The 23,173-nt window shown below is 40.8% G+C and overlaps 1 protein-coding gene across 1 annotated transcript in view; it reads right to left on the bottom strand.

Moving 5' to 3' along the window:
• The window catches only part of BMPER (BMP binding endothelial regulator), a 262,921-nt gene that overhangs the window by 167,814 nt on the left and 71,934 nt on the right, over positions 1-23,173 (bottom strand). The window contains exons 4-6 of the mRNA XM_031952980.1: positions 16,034-16,116; positions 10,610-10,700; positions 7,353-7,435 (exon numbers count right to left, since the gene is read on the bottom strand). Of these exons, the coding sequence (XP_031808840.1) occupies positions 7,353-7,435; positions 10,610-10,700; positions 16,034-16,116 (257 nt within the window). The remainder of the gene's footprint in view (positions 1-7,352; positions 7,436-10,609; positions 10,701-16,033; positions 16,117-23,173) is intronic.

The raw sequence follows: 23,173 nt of genomic DNA, 5'->3' as shown, positions 1-23,173 counted from the left end.
AAGCAATTTGTAGTAATTGCAACATGAGCTGGACATAAATCCATGCCCCTTTCTGATCTCATCCACTTTAACTTACAAATCTTCTATTCCCTGTTGGCTTCAAAGGAATCAAGGCAAAGTGAGAAGAAGGAGGGGAAGAATAAGAAGCAAAAAGAGATGGGGAAAAAGGCCTGGGAGGAAGATGGAGGTTGACTCATTCTTTCTTCTCTCCTCAAAGTTTTCTGCCACTGCTCCTTTCCCCTAGGAGACAGCACTTTGCCTTTACTAGACTTTTAGTTTGAACAAAGGTGTTTATGGACTTCGGGATTTCGAGGAGCCAATAAAGTGGAGCCCCTTTGTCACAGACAGTCCATTAACAACCCAAGTTTATTGGGGAGGAAGGAGGGAGGAAGTCCTTCCTCCTCAACGCACCTTTGTCACCAAAAAGCAATTGATCTTGGCTGGTTAATTTGGCTGCTTTTACAGACTGAAGACTTGCCATCCTTTTAAGTGCATCCCACAAATGCATGAGCCTCACTCCCCATCAGTAAGTGATTTCACATGCGTACCAAACAGAGTAAGTCTTCGGTATTAAAGAACACAAAGTACCTGGTACCCTTGCCTTGGTCAGAAGCCTTGGAAATTTGAGTTACTGTTACATGCTCTCCAAGCCCAGCTCCCTTCTCGAGACAAAGGGACATGGTGCCCATGGGGTCCACTTACACTGAAAAGAGAAGCTGGCACCCTGGCCAAGGGGAAAGGCGGATGTGTTTTGACTAATGGTCAATTTTCTGTGGGATATACGCCACACTTCGATCTTGGCATAGAAACCATGATTTCAAAGATTCCTGTTCCTGAATGTTCCTGGATTCTGGGTAACATCATCATTATCATCATCATCACCACAGTAATAATGGTGATGATCACAGTATTTATCTCACCCTTTAAGGTTTATAAAGGGTTTTATGTAATGTTGACAGTCTTGTTTGTTTTGTTATTTAAACTTAGAACCTCACAGGATTAGAGAGAAACTCAGACTTTTAGAGCCCTCGCAGGGGCATTTAAAGTTTAAAGATCTATACAAGGTCACACAGGTAGTACAAATCAAAAGGCAAAACTTGAACCCAAGCCCAACTCTGTCCACTATAGCCATTCTACTACTTCTCATGGAAAATTAGTACTCAGTGCTTCTTGATAGGACTGACAGCAATATCAATAGCTTTACGATTTAAGTTAGGATTAAATATGGTGATTTGGCGGATAAAACACTGGACCTGGAATCAGGAAAACATGTCTTGAAATTCTGCCTCAGACACTTAAGAACTGAGCGACCCTTCATATTCCATAATCTGAATTTCCTCATCTATAAAATGGCAGTAAACATAACACCATAACCATAACATCTCCTTCCCAGGTTTGTTATAAGGACCCAATGGGATAAAAGGTGGATAGTAATTTGCTGACCTTAAAATGCCTAATTTAATTCATTTCAGCAGGAAGAGGCAGCGGGGCATAATAGATACAGGGGTGAACTGTGGAAAGGCTAGCTTCAAGTGTTTCCACTTGTACATATTAGCTCCTCAGCAACCCTGAACAAAACCCTTAACCTCTCAGTAGCCCCAGACAATCCTCTAGGACTCTACATTACTGAGGAGTCACCATCTGCAGCAATGGAAACGATTTCCACATCGAGAGTTCTCTACAACTTGAAATCATAGATCTGGATTTTGTCTAAAACACCATGTGCTCCTGTGAGATACGAAACTGAAGGGGAAAATGGCATAGTAAGTGTCCACATGGAGTTCATCATTGAATTGGAGTTGGAGAAAGAGAAATATGTATATAACATATACAAAAAGAATGATAATGTGACAGAGGCAAAGAAAGGCCAGAAATGGGGAAAGTTCAAGGCGGGAAAAGTCACTTTTGCCCAAGGGATTTCAGAAAAGACCTCAAGAAGGAATGAAGAGGCTCCCTCTGATGGCTATTCAAGTGGTCAGTAATGCAAGAAAAGCAAGGGCAAGAGCAAGGAGACACAAGAAGGGGGAAAGCAGTTGGAGATTGGGAAATTGTTCAAGATTTCATTGATCGATATTGTTGCCAATCTTATCAGCACGTGGAAATAAGTAAAAACCCATTTATTATAAGTTCACAGGACAGGCCTACAATATACTAAAATGAGTGAGCACCAAGCAGCAGTCTTAAAACTATATAGCCTTGGTTACATCACCAGGATAGTGAGATTGTAAAATGAAAAAATAATGATTTATACATCAAAGGACACATAAAACAAAGGGAAGATTTATAGCAGATAAAATAAAAAGCTCGTCACTAAACACTGGGGATATAGCTGGAATTTGCCGACTAACCATTAACACTCCAGAACTCTAGTTAGTTTAATGACCTCCTTTTCTTAAGCAATTGGAGGTAATAAAGGCAGACCAGAAATACTTATATGACAGACCCAGAAAATGCAATATATTTTGTTATAATGTAGGATATATGAAGGAGTGAAGAGATAAAGAGAGGCAGGAAGTTGGAGACAAATTGATTAGGGCCGGAATACTGTTCCTAGCGTGCATTTAGACATGCTAATCCTAGGACCATAGTTTACTCATCTGAATAATGGCAATGAATAAAAATGCCTCAAAGAAAATCGCAAAAATACAGTTTTTTAAATCGTATGCTAGATATGAGCCATTATTAAAAACACCCATACACACACATACATGTACTCTAAAAATGCCCATTCTGAAACAGATTGGACCCAGAGATCAGAGGGTCTCCTGCTCTGGGGGCCTCTAAAAGTAGCTAATAATTTTTGGCTTCCTGAATTGTCCCAGTGACATCTACCTAAATCTGCACCCTTTGATAAAAGATATTCCAACTGGAAGAAGGATGGGTCCCAAAGTTGATACAGAAAGTGATTATATATCAGTAATTCCAAATCTGCTGCTGATTAATAATCCCCATTATGATGAGTGTTTGCTTATCTATTTTTAACATTAGTTCATTTTATTTTCACAACAAGCTTGGAGGGTTAGTGCTATTATTATGCTCCTTTTACATATGAAGAAACTGAGGCAGATTGAGGTTTAAGGATCAAGAGCTAGTAAAAATCTGAGGCGAAATCTGAAATCAGGTCTTCCTGATTCTGAGTGCTGTGTTCTACCTGCTATGACCCCTCAGTGTCAAATCAGGAAAAAACACAAGTTAATCTTAAATAGCTATGAAAGTAGCAGTGGGTCCCGGGTCTCTCTTTGGGACAGCCAAGATCTGGCCGACAAGCATTCCTTTCTAAGATGCCAGGGGAGCTGAAACCTTCCCCAGGGGTCGTCTCCACTGCTACATTGGCAGTTCCTTGAGGGCAGGGGCTGCCTTATTTTTCTGTTTATTGTTGCCCCCACTTTCCCACTTTTGCACAAAAAGTAGCTAACGAATGCTTTATTCATTCATTCATTCATTCATAATGCTTTTGTACAATTTGTGCATTCCCTGCTTGACTGTCACCATGCAAGGAGGGGAGTGTGGTAAGGTGGTTAGAAACTGAAATCTGGCAGCTGGGGAGACCTGGGTTCAAGACTTATCTTAATATGTGCTGGGGCTGGTGGTAGGGAGCAAGTCACTCCAGTAGCCTTGCAGCCTTCCAATAAGGCTGTAAAGTATGACCTGCATCAGTCAAGAAGCTTTGTCTGCAACACTGATGAAATCACAAGTCTAGTCTAAATCTCTAACACTGCAGGGAGCTGAGTGCAATTATTGCTTCCTCAGTTTACAAATGAGGAAAATGAGGCTCAAATGGCTCAGGTTGGTTGCTTAGGACTCTTGTCCAGGGCAAGATTTGATCAGGTCTTCCTCCTGATTCCACTCAAAGCGTTGTGCTGTGAAATCTGACGTCTCTGGAACATGACTTGTGTTTTGAGAGCCCGGCCTAGGATTTTACTGGTAGGAGATTCTTGGTAAGGAAATTCTCTCTTTTGAGCTACCCATTCTGCACTTTTTAATCTTAGACAATCACCAGGGGGACCTGGAGGTCAAGGCACTTGCCCAAGATCACCCAGCCAATCAGAGGCTCGAACCCAGCTCTTCTGAGTGGCTGAAGCTGGCTCTCCCTCCAACTATGTGGAATCCACAGATACTAAACACATCTGAGACCGGAATAAACTCGAAGCGAGGTGTTTTCTTTGCAGTGAGTCCCACCGTGGCAACGCCGGAGAAGAGTTAGCAAAATTAATTAATTTTTCTCCTTGCCCAGATTACGGGCAGGTTTTATGACAGCAGCCTTCCTTTTCATAGAGCAGCCGGGCAGCTCTGGATGCCCCAGGCCCCTCCTCTTGCCCTTCTTGGCTGGAGCTCTGGAGTCCCATTGGGCCCCGGGGGGAATATGGATTCCTCAGCATGAGGGTCCCCTCTGCTCCCACATACCTCACATGCCAGAGCCCCTCCAGCCTACGGTCAGGGCAACCCTGGCGAGCGAAACCGAGATTTTGTAATTACGGGAGCGAGGAGGAGCCCCAGTTGGGAGTTGGGAGCACTGCATTCCAAGGTCTCCATGGTTACCCTTCTCCCATCAGGGCCCTGGCTTGCCAAGACCTCCCTTTCAAATGTGCTACATCAAAAGAAAAAAGCGCTTATGAAAATTAAGAACCTGCTTGTATTCATATGAGGGCATGAGAAAAGAAACTTGGAAGGTGAATGAATGACTGTATCCCTGACCTCATTCCCCTTCTTCCCAAGAACTCTCCAATTTCTCCTCATCCCTTCCCTGAAGTAAATGTGAAAGCTAAGAAATCACCCAATTAAAGTCAACAGGATTAACCTCACGGGCAATTCAGGCTAGTAGATACGGCACCGGTCTTGGAGGAAAGAGCACCTGGATTCACATCCTGTCTCAGACACTTAGTAGCCGTGTGACCCTGGGCAAATCCCTTAGCCTCTGTCTACCTCAGTTTCCCGTTCTTCAAAGTAAAGGAGAGGGGAATTTGGATCCAATGACTGGAAAGTCCCAATGGTCCCAAGGCGAGAGAAGTATCCCTTCACTGGTCCAAGAATATACTAAGTCAGGGCAACCATCCTGTGAGATAGTCAGGGAGGAGTTTATAGTCTTGCTATCTCTAAGGCTCTCAAAGGAATCTTAGGTACATGGGATCACAGCTGGAGAGCTGGAAAGAAACAGAAAAAAATCTAGTCTGACCCCCTCATTTTAAAGTTGATTGGGATAAGACTTTCCTTCTAAATGTTTGAGGTACGATTTAAATCCAGAGGGATCTGACTCCAATATGGAAACCCACACCCAGACTGAGGCTGCAGAATACAGCAGAAACCAGTCCTGGATTCATCCCCAATGAGTCCCTGAGCTGCACCAAGCATCATCTGCTCCATCATCTGGAGGCGATGAGCTCCATTATCCTCCAAATGGAAAATTACATAATTCTTAAAAACTCTCTTATGGATAGTGAGAACTAGCTCCTGATTTCCTCATTCACTTCAACACCTTCTGAATTTAGGGGCATTTTACTAGAGAAACCCTAACGGGAAAAGGTCCCCTATGGATGCATTTGAGCCTGTACCTTTCTCTCTTAGCTGTCCAGGTCCTTGAATTTAGTGATTTGCACACAGTCATAAAGAAAGTTAGTATGAAAAGCAGGATTTGAATCCAGGTTTTCCTGCCCATGAAATCATGCTACTGATACATAACCCAAACATTAACAATGGAAGAAGGGGGGCAGTAGAAAGGACCGTCACCCCCAGGCAAATCATATTGACAAATGATCTTTATTTAAAAAGTCAAATGTTGATACAGCCCAGATGGCTGATTTTCCTTTGGAACATGTAGCAAAGAGAGGTAGCCTAAATAAAATGCCTTTTGCTTGATTAAATAGAATTAACCTAATGTTACTCCCTGAGGAAAGAAAAGCAGAAAAAAATTGGTTCACCCAAGTCTGAATAGCCTTATTCCCATTTATTTCAGGATTAAACGACTTCATTTGTTAACAGAGTAGGTAGGTAGAATGTAAACTCTCTGAAGACAGAGACCGTTCCAGGTTAGTCTGTATGTTACCTGCAGCTATCACAACCCTGGTGCATAAGAAGCACCTGGTAAATATTGTTCAATTGAGTTGAACTGGTGCTTAACAAATAGTAGGCATTTAAATACTTTTGGATTGGATGAATAAATAAAAGTCTTTCCTCCACTTAGTCCCAGGCTGCTCTTTTCTTATTTCCCTCATTTCCTTCCTTTCTTCTCTTCTTCATTTCCTCCCTTTTCCCTTCCTTTTTCCCCTTCTTTTGCTCCTTCCCATCCTTCCTTTCTTCCCTTCTTCCTTCCTTCTTTTCTCCCTACCTTCCTCCCTTCTTCTTCCTTTACTCCTTGTCTTCCTTCTTTGTCTCTCTTCTTCCTTCCTTCCCTTTCTCGCTCCTTCCTTTCTTCCTGTCTTCCTCCTTTCCTTTCTTCCTTCTCTCACTCCTCCCTCCCTCATTCCTTTCTTCTTTCCTTCTTTTCTCCCTCTCTCCCTCCTTCCCTTTCTTCCTTCCCTATTGCCTGCTCTCCAAACTTCTTACCTCTTCCCTTCTCCTCTCCCTCTTCCTTCTGTGACCTGACCTCAGTCGGCTGTGTTTGTTTTATTCTGGGCTTTTCTGCTGGATGGAGGGGGAGGGGGAGAGAAGAGTCAGACAGAATCCTGACAACCCCAGTGATTTATGAGGACCCACATGTGATTCTGGCCTGATGAATTTCAGATCCTAAAAACCCTTATGTGTTTTCTTTAATATTTGAAGCAGCATTACCAAGGCACAAGTCATCTTGAGAGAGTCTGCTCTTTATTAGTAAGGATTAAAAGCTTTTTAAAAATATGGTCTTGCTAAGTCACTACTGTAACTCAGTGGGATTAAAGAGACATTTTAAGCAGCCCATCAAGAACTGATATTTCCCCCTCCTGCAACCTAGGGTTTATTTCCATAATTTTTTTTTAACATTAAGACTCCATAAAATTCTCCAGTGATGTGTCAAAGTAAGAGCCATTCCCCAATAGGAAAATTGCCAAAGACATGAATAAGCAGTTTGAAGAAATTCAAAATATAAACAACCATATAAAAATGCTCCAGATCATAAATACTAAATATAGTAATATAAATATACTAATATAAAATATACTAAATAAAGCAACTCTGAGACTCCAGTTCGGACTGGAAAGATAGCAAAAGAAGAGGACAACCACTGTTGGCAACACAAAGCTGTGAATTAGTCCCATCATCCTAGATTCGTTCGATACAAGGCTCAGAACATTACCGATTGACAGAAAAGTCCAATGCATGACACTCGCAGGTAGGCACTCTAAGAAAGAACCCCTTACAAGAGCCAGGGTTGTACTTACAGTACACAAGCACTTGGTACACCTGTCCCCTTCGGGCCGAAACTCTTCCCCTTCATGGTACTGGACTCCTTCAAAGACACATCCTGAAAGGGAATGACAACTTTAGTCCAGGCAAGCTCTGACTCATCCTGTGCTGCAGATCTGAAGGACACGTCTTTTCCCGACCACTTTTTTTGCCCTTCTTCCCCATTCAAACAATAAATCAATGGATAAAATAATAAATAAATTGACAGTCATTTACACAGCACCTACTTACTATAGCATTGTCCTAGATGTTAGTGATACAAAGACAAAAATGAAATAGTCCATGTCCTGAAAAAGCTAATATTTTATGGAGGAGACAACATATCTCTGGGGGAGATGCATTAGATACATATAGGATCAGACACAGTTATTAAATATACAGACACACATAGCCCTGGTCCTGGAAGGCTCTCATACACACACACTCACTCACACACAAATTCACACGCACTCACTCACACATTCACACTCACACTCAATCGCACTCACAATCACACACACATTCATACGCTTACACACACTCACACTCACACATAATCACAGTCGCACACACTCACAAACACACACACTCACACACAATCACACACAGTCACACACACTTACAAACACACACACACATTCACAAACTCACACACACTGAACCAGGAGTTGCATTTCCAAAGCTGCAGTCATGTTATACCCATACAAGTCCTTTTAGAAGCAGGGGAAGTGCAAATGGAAGTGCACAAAGTGCTGAGAGATGACTTTTCTTCTGACTAAAAGGAAGCACCCTAGCACCCATCCAGCAGAAGATCAGTACAGATAGACCATGGTAGCAAATGGCCACAGTCATCTCCAAATCCTAGGGTGTGGGCCCAAAGCAGGGAAAAGATACTGGAGCTGTGGGAAACTCTTTAGAAAATTAATGAGAGTTTTAAAAATCCTACAAGATTTTTAGGGATGGAGAGAGAGGGCTGGGACAAACCCCTGAGTTTCAGATGACTCCCAAGCAATACAGACCAAGAAATATCCTGGGTCCAACCTGTTGTTACCTTGGACAGTGGCTGGAAAAGAGTAGAAAGTTTGCCCTATATCATATCCCTGAGAGACCCTGGTCTGTTTTCACCAAACATCTGGGCTTCTCATCACCAGCCTTTGCTGTGGCCAAGATAATGCAATATTAAAGAGTTGTGTGTGAGTGTGAGTGTGTGTGTGTGTGTGTGTGTGTGTGTGTGTGTGGTGCACGTGAGGCACATGCTGGTCTAAGGAAACACGGGAAAGCCACAACCATTTCTTCACAACAGATTTTTACCAATGGCCCTCTTGGAATGGAAAGCAGACCCTTGGGTCTAGATCATGTCAGGAAAACCTAGAAGGCAATGGAGGAATTTTCTAGGCATTGGGTGCCAAACTCAAATCAACACAGGGTCACTAAACTATACTTTTAGACTACAAATTGACTTAGAAAAACACATATGGGGCAGCTAGATGGGGCAGTGGATAGAATGGAGGACCTGAGTTCAAATACAGCCTCAGACACTTAACACTTCCTAGCTGTGTGACCCTGGGCAAGTCACTTAACCTCAATTGCGGAAGGAAAGAAGGAAGGAAGGAAGGAAGGAAGGAAGGAAGGAAGGAAGGAAGGAAGGAAGGAAGGAAGGAAGGAAGGAAATGAATGAATAATAAACAAACAAATGAATGAATGAATAAATAAAAATAAAATCATATTAATATTGGCTAGGTTTTATTTTATTTTTATTTATTCAGTTAAATACTTCCCAACTACATTTTAATCTGGTTTGCCCGACCTCAGGAGCCTTTCAGTCTTTGGTGGTTGCCTATTCTGCTTTAAACTGGTAAGCTTGAGGGAAAGGGAGTTGTATTTGGGAGAGGGAGCCTCATAAACCCTCCTGTTTACCACCAAGCTGTGCATTCACAGAACTAGAACTAAACATTTCTCTCCCAGGGCAGAGACGGCAGAATATGTCTCAAGAGTAATTTTTATGACAAACTTAGTTGAGAAGTTGGAAGGGACCTGTGACTTTGAGATACAAAGGGGCTCAGGGTGCGTGAGATTCCAGATACATGCCCCCACCCACCCACAGAGAGAAACTAAAAAAAAGCTACTTCTGGAAGGGGACAGAAAAATGGGGAATAGACCAAGGAGGGATCCTCTGAGAAAGTGACCATGAGGAGACAGTTTTGTGGAAAGAGGAAGCTTACTCAGTCTTTGGACACAAGATCACAAGATATCACAAGATCATCATCCTAGCTAGAAAGGACTTCAGAGACCATCGCAACCTGGGGATCTTTGCTTATGTTGTTATGGGTTCCTGAGGCAATCCGGTGAAGCCATGCCTTGTTTCTCAGAATAATGTTTTTAAATGCATAAAATAAAATAGAGGATTACCAGGAAAGAAATTATGATGATGATGATGATTATCATTGTAGGAGTTCAAGCTTTTATTGAGTTTTATTTATTTGTTTGTTTATTTATTTAATAGAAAACACCATCTGCATCCAGAAAGAAAGAGGACTATGGAGTTTGAATGTAAAGCAACAGCTGCTAAGTTCACTTCTTTTTTCTGGTTTTTTCCCTCTCCCATGATTTTTCCCTTTTCCAGCATTTTTGTGTATTTTCTTTCCCAGCATTATTGTGTATTTAAAACAAATGTGTATTTAAAATGTTTATATACATGTGTAATCAGGAAAAATAACTATTAATAAAGGACAAAAATATTTATTTATTTTAACCTTAATGGAAAATAAGAAAGGGGGGAAAATTATCAAGTACACAGCAGAACATAAGAGACGATTCAAAATAAAAGCAATAAATTTCCATTTCAAGAAGGCCTATATAATAAATACTATACATTGTGTTCAGAGCTGCCCATCTTTTCTTTGCTTCCTTGTAAGGTTTTTTTTTGGTTCTGTGCAATTTCTACTTTATTCTTTTTTTCCCTTCCCCCTCCTCCACTTCTCCCAAAAAGGCAATGATTAAGCACAAAGGCAGACAGACAGACAGACAGACAGACAGATAGATAGATAGATAGATGATAGATGGATAAATGATAGATATAGAGACATACAGAAGAACTAAGAGATTCTCATTCAGGTTTGGGACAAAATCCTGTCCTCATCTAATGTGTAATCAGCTAATTAATATGTAACCTGGAGCTCAGAGGGAACAGAAATTCAGAGGGCTTCAGATGCCGCCAGGGCAAGCGGGCCTTGTTCCTTTCCAAGAGTATTACCTGGACAGGTGGGACAGCACATCCCCTGCTGCTTGATTGGATTTTTACAATGAACCACACAGCGCATTTCTGCCTTGGTCACAACTCCTTCCTGAAAAACAAAAGACCACAAGCCAGTCAAGTCAGAGTTCTCCCAGGAGGACATTTGCCCTCTCAGACGACTGGGCGATAAAACCAGTCACTAATGCTGCAAAGCACTCCTTCCCGCCAAGTTCTTACCTAACAAGGATGTCAGCTGGTGCAGGCATTAGTCATTTGAGGGCTTTATAGCAGAAATGAGGAGATGGGCTCCTTTCCCCAGGTCACTTACCACCGGGTAGTCTTGCTTCATAAACTCAAGGACAAATCCTGGCAATTTGTCCCAGAGGCTGATTCCTACAATGTTAACTCCCTTCTTGTACTTAGCTATATTGCTAAGTTAATTTAATTCCTTTCCCCAAATTCATTTCTCCTCCAAATCTCACTGAAAAACAATATATTGCTAAATCCCTTTAAATGAATCATTCTTACAATTACATAATAAGAGTAATTTTTTTAATAAACAACACCAAAAGAAAGCAAAACATCTGAATAATTGCAAAACCAAATCACGATCCCCAAGAACAGTGATGGAACATCCCTTCCAGCTTTTGGTAAAGAAAGGGACAGATGGGTGCTGGGTGTTGCAAGCATGAGCTTGTACATTTGTTTTTAAAGTTTTGAAATAACCTGGTCACCATGTTTTTGCAAAAATAAAGGCTGTTAAATCATCAACTAGCTTTTGCTGAACTGTTTCTCATAGTTGTGAAAGAAGGCTTAAAAATAAGAAATAAATTTTTAAAAGAGTAGACTGATGTGACAGAGGGAGGAAGGATATTTGGAAATGACTGACATAAGAAAAATCAGTAACACTTTTTTAAAAAATGAGTCATCTCTCTAAACCAGGAGTTTCACTGGCTCATGGTATCATAGATTTAGGCCCAAAAAGGACCTCAGAGGCAAGATGGTGTAATGGATAGAGCACTAGGCCAGTTTGAATCCTGCCATACAATCATCATCTTTTTGAGTAAGGGCAAATTATGTAACTTCTCTAGGTTTCCATTTTCCATCTAAATGCCAGATGTCATGAGAGAATCATAGCTTTAGACCTGGAGGGAATTTTAGAAGCCAGCTAAGTATGGCCCAGAGAAATAAATTGACTTGTCAAAAGTAATTTGTTGTCCAGGAAAGCAGGACAATAAACCATAAGAGAAGTAGCATTTGAACCCAGGTCCTCTTTCCACTGGGCCCCAATGCTTGAACATCTAATTATTATTCCAGATTGTCTATTATAACCCCTCATTTTGAAAATGAGGAAACTTAAAGTCAGAGAGATAAAATGATTTGTCCAAGACCTCATGGATGATTAGTGAAAGAGCCAGCATTTGAAACCAGATCGTGTTTCCACTGAACCATCAATTGACCTATAAATGTATTGAAAAGTAAGAAGCAATGCTATTCAGTATGCCTGAATCAAATATGAGCCAATCATTTTCTACCTCTGTCCTCCCATGCACCCATTATTTGTCTCCCCCACATCTACATAAGATTTTCAAACATGAAATGAAGCCCTGCAGCAAATATTATCTTCCAAAATCTCCATTCTCTTGCCCACAAGAGCTTCCAGTTTTCAGTGGGAAGAGAAGAGGGGGAGAAATTCTTTACCCACAGTATTTTCTCTTTTTTAAAAAATTTATTCTGAAACTAAATACTAAAGAGAGAATTTCCATACACACAAGCAAAAGAAAATCTAAATCTGTGAATTTCCATGTTGTGGCAATTGCTTTTTGAAAGCATGTCTACATTGTTCCTTTCAAAACTGTCCTACTAGTCTGTGTTTCCTTCTGAATAACCTCATCTGTGATCTTTGAGCCTCAGTTTCTGCTACCGAGGAAGGAACTGGAATTAACCACAATGATCATTATGATAATAATAACAGGTCCCATTGACAGAGCTCTTTGTAAAGGACTTTGAGAATATGACCTCATTATAGCATTTTATATCCTAAAAATAGACATTCTTGATTTCCAGAAGGAGGCTAACTTTTAGGGAGGTTCTGTAAAAGGAATATAGTTCGACTATTCAGGATGGGAAAATATGGTTCATGTGCTTATAGTAGGTAATGAGTACATTTATTTCCCCCCTTTGGAGGACACAGAAACATCCCTAAGTCAATCTTGAGCGAGGTCAGTGGACATTTCAGGTAAAGGAGGCCCCTCCCTACCCCCAGGTCTAATAGGTCTTTCTTAGTTCAGCTGGCAGCAAAATGGGCAAGAATCTGGCAACCATCTTCAGTGGAAACAAAAACACCAGGGAGAGAAGCTTACCTTGCCCTCCTCTTCCCTGGGAGCAAAAGCGTTGGAGAGATGAAAGGCCCTGATGGCTCAGATCTAATGATTTCCCCAATGGGAGCCAAGCCACAGAATATTTTTTTGCTTCCTTCTGTTAGTTATAATCCTTAAAGAGGGCATGTTAGAGGTTTGGTGGGGTTGTGGTCTCCATTCCCATTTGGAAGAGAGAGAAGAGGAACAAAAAGGGAACAAGATAATGGGATGAGGAAATGAAATGAGGGGAGAAGCAAAAGGGAGGAGAGATAGGGAACAGAAGAGAGACCAGAAGAATGAGGAGGAGGAAATAAAATATAACAGGATGGGAGAACAGGAAGAGAAGCAAGAGGGGAAAAGAGGGACATCTCAAGTCCGCGTGTCCAAAATAGAACTCTAACTTTTCATTGAAAGTGTTTTCCTCTTCCAAGCTTCCCTAATATTCCCTAGGCTGAACCCATTCTGACGCTCACCCAGACTAATCAAAGGGTTGTAAATCCAAGCTATATCCAAGTCTTATTTCTACCTTCAAGTCTCTTGTCCATCCCCTTTCTCTCGCCTGAATCTGATACTGTGAGACTCTCATGACCTCACGCCTGCTGCATGTTCTCTCCTGTCTCGAGTCCATTGTCCAGTCAGTGGCCAAAGTACGTGTCTGACCACGTCCCTCGGAACAGCAAATATAAAAGCTCCATTTGACTTTTGATGACTTGATCCCTTCCAGTTTCCCTGGTCTTCCAACGCTTTCCTTGTCTCCACTCTTTGGATCATTAGATCACCCTGATCCCTTTGCTGTCTTTAAATGACATTCCAACTCCCTGACCCTGGACTTCTCCAGTATGGTCCCCCAATCTTGGGCTACCCTCCCTCGGTACTTCGGCCTCCTGACTCAAAGCCCACCTTCTGCCAGAGTCCTTGCCCAGTGTCCTCCCAGAGCCACCCCACACACATACACATAACACACTGCTCACACCTTGCCTTGGAGTTTATCTCTCATTTACACCATATAGAACTTTCATGTACAATTACTTGAGGGTCAGCTCCTACATTTGACTCCAGGCCCTTTGAGAGGGTGAATCGTTGCATCCCCAGTGTTTGCCACAATGTCTGGAACCTTGCAAGTGTTTAATAAAAGCTAGCTGACTGAGAAAGGGGGAGAAGAGAAGAAAAGGAGGGAGAGAGGAAGGGAGGGGGGCCAATGGGGAGAGCAGAGCAGGAAGAAGAAACAGGAAAGGAGGTGAACTGGGATAAGAGGAGAAAACCTGAGAAAAGATTTGAAGAAAGGAAAGTATTTGTTTTTCCTTTTTTAATCTAAAATCTGTACAAAAGTGTTTTTAAAGGCTATTCTGAAAAGGGTTGGATGAAAGAAACCTTATACAAGTAACAAAATCTGTCTTCAGCACCTCACAATTCCCTTTCTCCTTTCCTCTTCCTCTCTAGGGCCATTGCCTCCAGCTGGCACTGTGTATGCTACAGCAGGCCCCAGCTTTTCTACTCCCTTTTCCCCATCCCCCAAACAAAGCTCAATCAGCTTGCCATTTTCCCAGGCTCTTGATACATATATATATATATATATATATGTGTGTGTGTGTGTGTGTGTGTATTTATGTATGTATGCATATATACGTTATGTATATATGTGTATATTGAAGGAATCTGTTTTGTTTAACATGCATATTTATTACAAGAAATTTGTGGGGTTTTTTTTTTCCAATGGAGTGAGAGGTAGGAGACCAAGCAAATCCTTTTTTATTCGTTTTTAATTTAATAGAGCTAGGGCGTAGTGCTAGAGAGGTGAAATGTTACCATGTACTTTCAGATGAGGTCACTGTCTTATTAGTTTTACTTAACTGTTTTCCTTTGTTACAAGAGACCTCTCAGGAAATGGGCGTCATCTGTACACATTTATAACGCAAAAAGAAAACATAGCAATAAAACACTCTTTGAGAAAATAGGGATGATAATAATAGCACTTCCTAGAGAGGGTCGGCACCGAGAAGAGTCCCTGAAATGCTCTGTGCAAAGTTCTTGGCAAACCTTCAAGGACTATGGAAATGTCTACTTTATTGTCAGCATCATCAGCATCAGCATCATCATCATCATCATCAAATGTGGTGATTCTTTCCAGGACCAGACTCCTTTAAATCCACATTTCCTGCCACCAAATCCTGCTGTGTTTGATGAGAGCAGGGATTATCCTCCAGACAACGTACCAATACCAGCCTAAAAGAGGCAGATCCCTGGCTGTGACATCAGGGGATCTCATTTCCAACCCTGCCCCAGCTAAGAGGGTAACCACAGACAACTCCCATAATCCTCTCTTTCCCTCAGTTTCCTTGTTTGCCAAATGAAAAGGTTGGATTAACTATCCTCTGAGATCCCTTCCTTAAGATCATAACAGCACTTAAAAGGAAGGAGAACCCGCTCTTGTTTTCCCTGTACATAGTTTTCATAAATATACCAAAGAAATGGGGGCATTTTTAGGGCCATTTCAATGAAGATTAAAAAAAAAGTTTCCCTTCACCCCCTCACCCTAGTTCTGCAGTGCTCTGGAGCCTGGAGCACTCTGACCAAGCTGGGCTATGATCTCTGTTTTCCCTGTTCAGCCAGACTTGGTCTCCCTGGAACAGTTAGGGGCTAAAATCGGATTGTTTCTGAGCCTAGCAGGTTGACATCATTGAGGTTCCCGAATACTAATTGCTTAGATTTAATACAATTTGCAGATTGGCTGCCTTTCAGAATGACTCTAAATCAAAGAAAGAAAACATATACACTTAAACAAAACCTCTTTTCTGCTTATTGGACTTCATGTCTTTCCTAAAACTGACTTCACAGGAAGACTTGGGTTTTCCCCAAGGTCTTATGCATCTTATGGAGTTTCCCCCCAACAACATTCCACGAAGTTGAACAATTCAGCTGTGTGTTTCTGAGACCTAACTTGTCCCAGGGTCCTTCAACATCCTGATAAATGTTGCAAAAAATAGATGCAAGACTGTAGGTTCCTTTTACATGAAGGGAGTGGTGGAAAAGGGTCAACAGAACCCTTTTGGAAGGGACTAAAATTCCTGGCCCGTCTTCTTACCTGGCACTGGTGAAGAACGCAGGGATTGCCTGGGACTTGCCATTTTAGGGAGCTGTTGTAGGTATTTCCTTCATAACTGCAGCCTAAGGAGAGAGAGAGATACAGAGTGAGAGAAATAGGTGAGGTTTCTTTTCTTTTGATAAAGACCCCAAAAAATCATCCCAGGAGATGGAATTTAAGGAACCTCCCATGGCTGATTTTCAGAATCCAGTTGGCACAGTGGAAAGAGTGTTAATTTGGGGGCAGAGGACCTGGATTCTCACTTTCCTCCTGTCATTTATTACCTTTAAGCCTCTGGACCTCAGTTTCCTTATCTGTGAAATGGAGTTGGACTAAATCTAAGATCCACAACCAACAGTGATTTTTAAGTTGCCAGTTTGCATGAAATCATTCTTAGACTAATACTAGGCTTCATTCCCAGACTGAAGATGTTCAGTCTCTCTGTTAGTGCCTAAAGGGTAGCAAGATGTGCCTAAAGGGGTAGCAAGATGCATCTAAATGGACATCCCATAGAATCCAGGAAAAAAGTAGAAGAGACCTCTCTAGTCATACTTTCTCCAATCCATTCAAACCCCATCATCTCCATCCCACTCCCACCAGAAAATGGAACTCTGCCCTTGAACCTCTCTGGCTTGGACTGGCCCTCTTTGGCCTTCTTTGTTCTGTTTTGGGACTCTCCATAAATTCTAGGACATCTAGAAGTGTAGATGCCTCTCTCAGTTCCCCTGTAGTTCTTCCCCCTTCCCCCTTCCCTATTTTGATTATTCCCAATTTATTCTGTGTATATGTAATTGTATACATACTGTTTCCTCCTTTAAACTATGAGTTCTTTAAAAACATTGATTGTTTTTGTCTTTCTTTGTACCCCAAGCACTTAGTAGGGTTCCTGATATCTAGTGGGCTTTAATAAATGTTTTAACTGACTGACTGATTCATTAAAATGTAAATTTGAAGCCAGAATTGTCCTACTTGCTTTTAATTGTAGCCTCAGTAGTTAGCAAAAAAGTCTCTCTCTCTCTCTCTCTCTCTCTCTCTCTCTCTCTCTCTCTCTCTCTCTCTCTCCACACACACACACACACACACACACACATGTATGTATATGTATATGTATCCATTCATCCATCCGTGTACCTTTTTGTCAGACTATCTATCCATCCATCAATCTATCTTTCTGTCTGTCTAGCTAGCTATCCATCCATCTATCCATTCATCCATCCATCAACCTATCTTTCTACCTAGTTATCCATCCATTCATCCACCTATCTTTCTACCAAGGGATGTCAGAGGTCATCCATATCAGTCCCCCCTGTTTATGGACATAGACACAGAGGCCCAGAAAGGTCAAATAATGCAACTATGCCCAAAGTTGCATAAGCACTAGTTGCACAGATATAAATAGAGGAGCTGGGGGTTTGGCTTCAGGGGCTGGGACACTATAATCAGGTCTCTTTCCATCTCTCTGATCTAACACCAGATGACTCAGATGACCAGATGCCTCAAAGACAAGAGGTCCAAAAGTCTAAAAGGTCATTTGGTACAATTGTCACCAGGAAAATCAGCCAGAAAGATAAAATGAGTGGGGATAGACTGCAAAAATCTAGATTCTTAATTAAGAGTCTTGAATAGTCATCTTCTTTGCCAACACTAACCCTCATAGACATCCATTGTAGAGATGAGGATGATATTGAAATGATTCTATAACAGAATGTCAAGCCTGGAAGCAGTGAGAAAGAATTGACCCAAAACTACAAGTATAAAAATATTCTAACTTATTCAAGGGCAAAATGGGTTAATCCATTGAATATAAAAGTCAACTATCTTAGAATATCCGTGGTACTTTCTGTCGGGTAAAACCTTCCCCAGGGACATCTCCCAAGGATGTTTCTGGAGCTAGAAGGAATCTTAGAAAGCATCAAGTCCAACCAATCTCATTTTACAAATAAAGAATGGAAATGGAAATGCAAAGTAGTTCAAGAATTTATCTGAGAGAGAGAGAGAGAGAGAGAGAGAGAGAGAGAGAGAGAGAGAGAGAGAGAGTTAGGATATGAATGTAGGGCCTCCGGCTCAAGAATTAGGGCCCTTTCCACTTCTATTTCCCATAACCCTTAAGCACCATAAAACCAACTAACTTAATCAAGTACTTTAAGAAACAGATATAGATTTCAAAACTTGGATGAGACTTCATGATTTTAAGCTAGAAATTCATTTATGGATTGGCTAGTCAATGCCCTCATGCTACCCACAAGGTGAGAGGCTTGTCCAAGAATGGCCTGGTAAGGAGTAGAGTGCCCTTCCCATTACATGTTCTGAGCCCAAGTCCAGTGAACTCTCCAATTTGCTGCCTCTCCCCACTAAAATAAATAAATAAATGAATGAATAAATAAAGGCAATAAAAATAACAAATGGAACAAATAAGTCAAGGGTAAGCTGGCCAAGACACCAATACCATTTGGGCTCATGTTGCCTTCCCATCATGGGTTACATTCTTGAAAAGATGCACTTGTTTGCGCCTCCAGCCACTGGATGGTGATCATTTATAAACACAGCTGGCAAAGACCACTAGCAATTATATTCTGGATTGCTGGAGTTGATTATCTTTCCCTGAAATCTGCTGCTCCTTCTGGCTTCCTTCACCATTTCTGCTGGTGGCTCCCAGTCTGCTGAGCTTGAAAGTTCAGGATTATCCTTGATTCCTGCCCTTTCCTCTCCTATCTAATTCTTTCCTTCAGAGAAGCAGATTCGAAGTCCTTTCTGATTGATTCAACACCTGAAGCACTTAGCAATTTCTTTCTGTTTGCAGAGCGCGCTCTCTCTCTCTCTCTCTGTCTCTCTCTCTTTCTGTGTGTGTGTTGGGTGTGTGTGAGAAAGAGAGAGAGAGAGAGAGAGAGAGAGAGAGAGAGAGAGAGAGAGAGAGAGAGAGAAAGAGAGAGACAAAGACAGAGACAGAGACAGACAGAGAGGGAGAGAGATCTTTAAGTTCTTTTTCTACCTGTTCTTTTATTTTTTTTAAATTTAACTTATCTTTTTTTCCATTTAAGAAGCATTTTTTTTCTCCCTTTATCCCCACCAATGGAAAAAAAGAGAAAGAAAAATCCCTTGTAGCAAATAAGCATAATTAAGCAAAACAAATCCCCTCATTGGCCTTGTTGACAAAAATATTCTCATTCTGCTTTTAGCCCATCTATAATATGTCAAGAAGTGGGCACTCTTCTCCATCACTGAAATAATCAAAGCCTCTGAATTTGTGGCCACTCATTGGGTTGGTCAGAGTCATTGAGTCTTTCAGAAGGTTCATCCCTACAATGATTCCATTGCTAGCATCCGGAGCTCTTCCCTTTTCTATTTCTGATACTGTCACCCAAAAATGAACTCTGAAGGCCACCACCATCAAGGGACAACTGAACAAGCATAACAGATTATGAAAGGTGCTAACTATGGAGTAAGCTTATAATCTTAGCAGTCCTACAATCTCTCTCTATTTCTAAAAGCACTATTTCAGGAATCCCTCTGGCCTGATGTCATTTCATTTACACACCATCACTGCACTTTCTGGATTCCACATCTCCACCACATTCTGACCTTACTACCTAATGTAACATGAGGCAAGAACATCATCCAACCTCTTGGTACCTTAGTTTCCTCATATGAAAAATGAAAGGATTGGACCTGATAGCTTCTAAAGAACCTTCTAGCTCTAAATCAATGTTTCCATGAACAGGACTGAGGAAGGTCTGTACAATAAGGTTATAAAGCAGATGGATTCTCAATAGTATTTGCTATAATCTTGCTAGATTTTTTTTAATAAGGGGAATATCATTCTAAATGAGTGGCTAATTGATAGACAGCTGGTCTTAATCAAGAAAACCTGCATTCAAGTTTGGACAGAAATCTAATGTCCCAAAAAATAATCAATGCCAAGGAAAAAGTGAAAGGATGCAAAAATAACAAGCATGTATTTATCATGTGCAATTAGCACAGTAGAAAAGAAATAAAACTAATTGGAGACCAAGGCTGAGGTTCAAATCTTGTAACACTTAATATGTGTGTGTGTGTGTATAACCTTTATACACACACACACACACACATATAAACACACACACACATATGTGTGTGTGAGCTTTTTAAAAAATCACTTAATTTTCTTAGGTTTTTGTATCTTCAATTTTAAGATGAGGGAAGTTGGACTAACAATCCCTGAGGAGGTCTATTAGAATCTAAGTTCCTTATGAGGACAGATTGTTTCATTCTTTATATGTGAATCCCTAGAACTTGGTACATAGTAAGAGAAAGACTTGACTGATAGATTGATGCAGATTTAGACCTATGCTTTCATGCACATGATGTATAAAAGGCCAGCACCAGAGTTAGGAAAACTTAGGTTCAAATGCCCCCTTTGATGTATATTAGCTGAGTAGCTCTAGGAAAGCATTCTGAGCATGTCCCAAAGGAATCGAAGATTTGAAATTATGGAAAAGATGCAGATCTTCCTTGTGGAATTCCCTTTCTGGCAGTTCCCTACAACAATGAAATCACAAGTCTCTTGCCCTTCAATCCCATTGTATACCTATAGATTTGCCATGGGGTAAACGGGAGGATCAGCAGAGTTCCTTTATCCTTGGTCCTGAGACATGAAGTTCTCAAATTAAATCACATCAACAAATAACTTCTATGTACAAAGGCACTGGAGATTCAGAAATAGGAAGGTAGACGGTCGTAGGCAAGGCAAAACACTACCAACTATGTAAAAAGATGATGGGTCCTGGATGACTTGGAGAGAATCAGTAGAGGGAAGGAAGGCACCAGCAGTGAAAGGGATTGGCAAAGAGGTGGAGTTTCAGCTGGGACTAGAAGGAAGCAGGTTAGCCATAAAGGAAGATGAGTGGGAGAGAATTCTAGGCATGGGAGGAATAGCCAGAGAAAATGACCAGAACCCAGGAATGGTGTGTCTAGTAAAAGAAGATCAAGGAGGGTCACATCACTACAACAAATCTAAGACAGTCAAGAAGACTGTAGGAATACAGAATCAGTCCAAACCAGCACAAGAGAGTGAGAGGGAAAAACAGGTCATGGAGAAGTGATAAAGTCTCTTACCCGAACAATAGAGAAACATCCCCAAACACACACACACACACACACACACACACACACCTTTTCTTTCCTCCCCTCTCTTCCAGCCATTCCTCTCTCTCCAGAACTCAGCATTCAAGGCTATGTTAATGAATGTCAATCTTTTATAAATGAGAGTAAACAACCACCCAAATGCTGAGGCTGGATGTCTGGGAAACGCTATTTGGGCAAAGGCAAAGCATTCTGGGGGTGGAAAAAGAACAAGGTGTAGCTTAATGTACACAAGGACCTGTGTATCCCAGAGGGAAGTGGGATAGCAGCCATGTATGCACAGCAGCTCCTAAGCCACATCCTTAAGCCTCTCCAGCTCAGTCAAGTACTTAGAAGAATTGAGTTTTCATCCTCATTACTCTACAATCCTGGAAAGCCACAACCAAAGGGAGGGTCTGGGATCCACAAAAAAAGGATCTATATGATTAGCTTTGGAAGGAATTTAGAAGATCATTGAAGAAAGGGCCTGAGTTTGGGAGGGAAGGCCACTGGAGCCCAGAGAAATGAAGTACCATGCCCAGAGCAGGGCTGAAGAGAGAAAGAGATCTAGGCCAAGGCAAGCCACTGTCTTCCCCTCTATCCTGCCTTGCTTCTGCCTCTGACTACAGGGACGAGGAAATGTTCAATAGGATAAGAACATCAGACACTTTCACAAACTTGGAACGGCACACCGAATTCTCACAGAATTATGAATGATTGAAAACCACTCAGTGGTACTTTGTTCTCCAATTCCTACAAATCAAATTACTAAAGGATTCAGGGATGCAGTTGATTAAAAACACATTTGGAAAGCTGCATCTACTTTATATATGTGCGTGCATATAAATATCCTTTGTATTTAGCATTGTGAAGATATAAAATCTTCGACCACAGAAGCCCCCAGAACACACCACTGCTTGAACAAGAATAAATGTAATCAGTTTCCAACAATAAAAACCAACGTTGAGCAATTTGTATGAAAATAAATTACTCCCGATAAATATATTTCCAATAGAAATAATGGCTGACCCATTCCTTACTCAGCTAATAAATAACTTATTCCAAGAGGGAGGAAAGGCGAGGGAAGGAAGCTAATCCAACTTATGCCCTGCCAAATAAATACAAAAGCCTTCAAAGCTAGATCTGCCTCTAGTGTTTCCAAATGGTTCATATGTTTTCAGCATCCCTGGATGCATCAAGGATCCTTGGTTCATTGGGTAGGGGCTCCACACATTAGAGCAGATCATGGCCCTGCCATGATTGGACAGAACAACTTGGAGATGTTGTGGTCAGCCTGACGGGAGGCCTCTCCAAGGCTCCTCAGATGGTAGGCATGGGCAGCACAAGGTCCAGACACAGCTCAAGCAAAAAGATTCAACAAACTCTTTTCTGATCCATCCCACCCCTCATAAAGCTATAATGACCTCCTTCCTCAAGAAATACCTTGCGTTCAGTCTGTATATATAAATGGAAGGTTATTGCATAATTGCTATAGATGCTGTATATCTATGTATGCTATTTTATCATTGTTATGTATATATGTACTATCATATAATTGTTATTAACTGTTCAATATGTTGTTATATAATTGTTATAAATGTAATATATAAATGTTATATAATTGCTATATTATATTTTTATAACCTATAATTATATAATTAATGTTACATTTGTATATGCACTGTTATATAATTGTTATACATGCATATCATTATTAGAAATGTTATACATGTATATGTATTATATTAATATTTCATCATTATTTTGTGTATATGCCGATATATACCGATTACTATGCAATTAACATAAATGCTATGCATGCATATATATATATATATATGTATATACTGTCATGTAATTGTAAATGTAAACATCTTTTGTTATTATATCATTGTTATACATGTTATATATACACTATTATATAATTATTATTATGTTATATAATTGTAATGTATATGTTATATTATTTTATTTCATATGTATACCTTATTATATAATTAGTATAAGTGTTACACATGCATATGTACTGCTACATAATTGTTA

This window comes from Sarcophilus harrisii, chromosome 1 (assembly GCF_902635505.1).
Source record: "Sarcophilus harrisii chromosome 1, mSarHar1.11, whole genome shotgun sequence".
NCBI lineage: Eukaryota > Metazoa > Chordata > Mammalia > Dasyuromorphia > Dasyuridae > Sarcophilus > Sarcophilus harrisii.
Note: the sequence above shows the minus strand (reverse complement) of the source record. Positions and strands in the feature narration are given on the sequence as shown.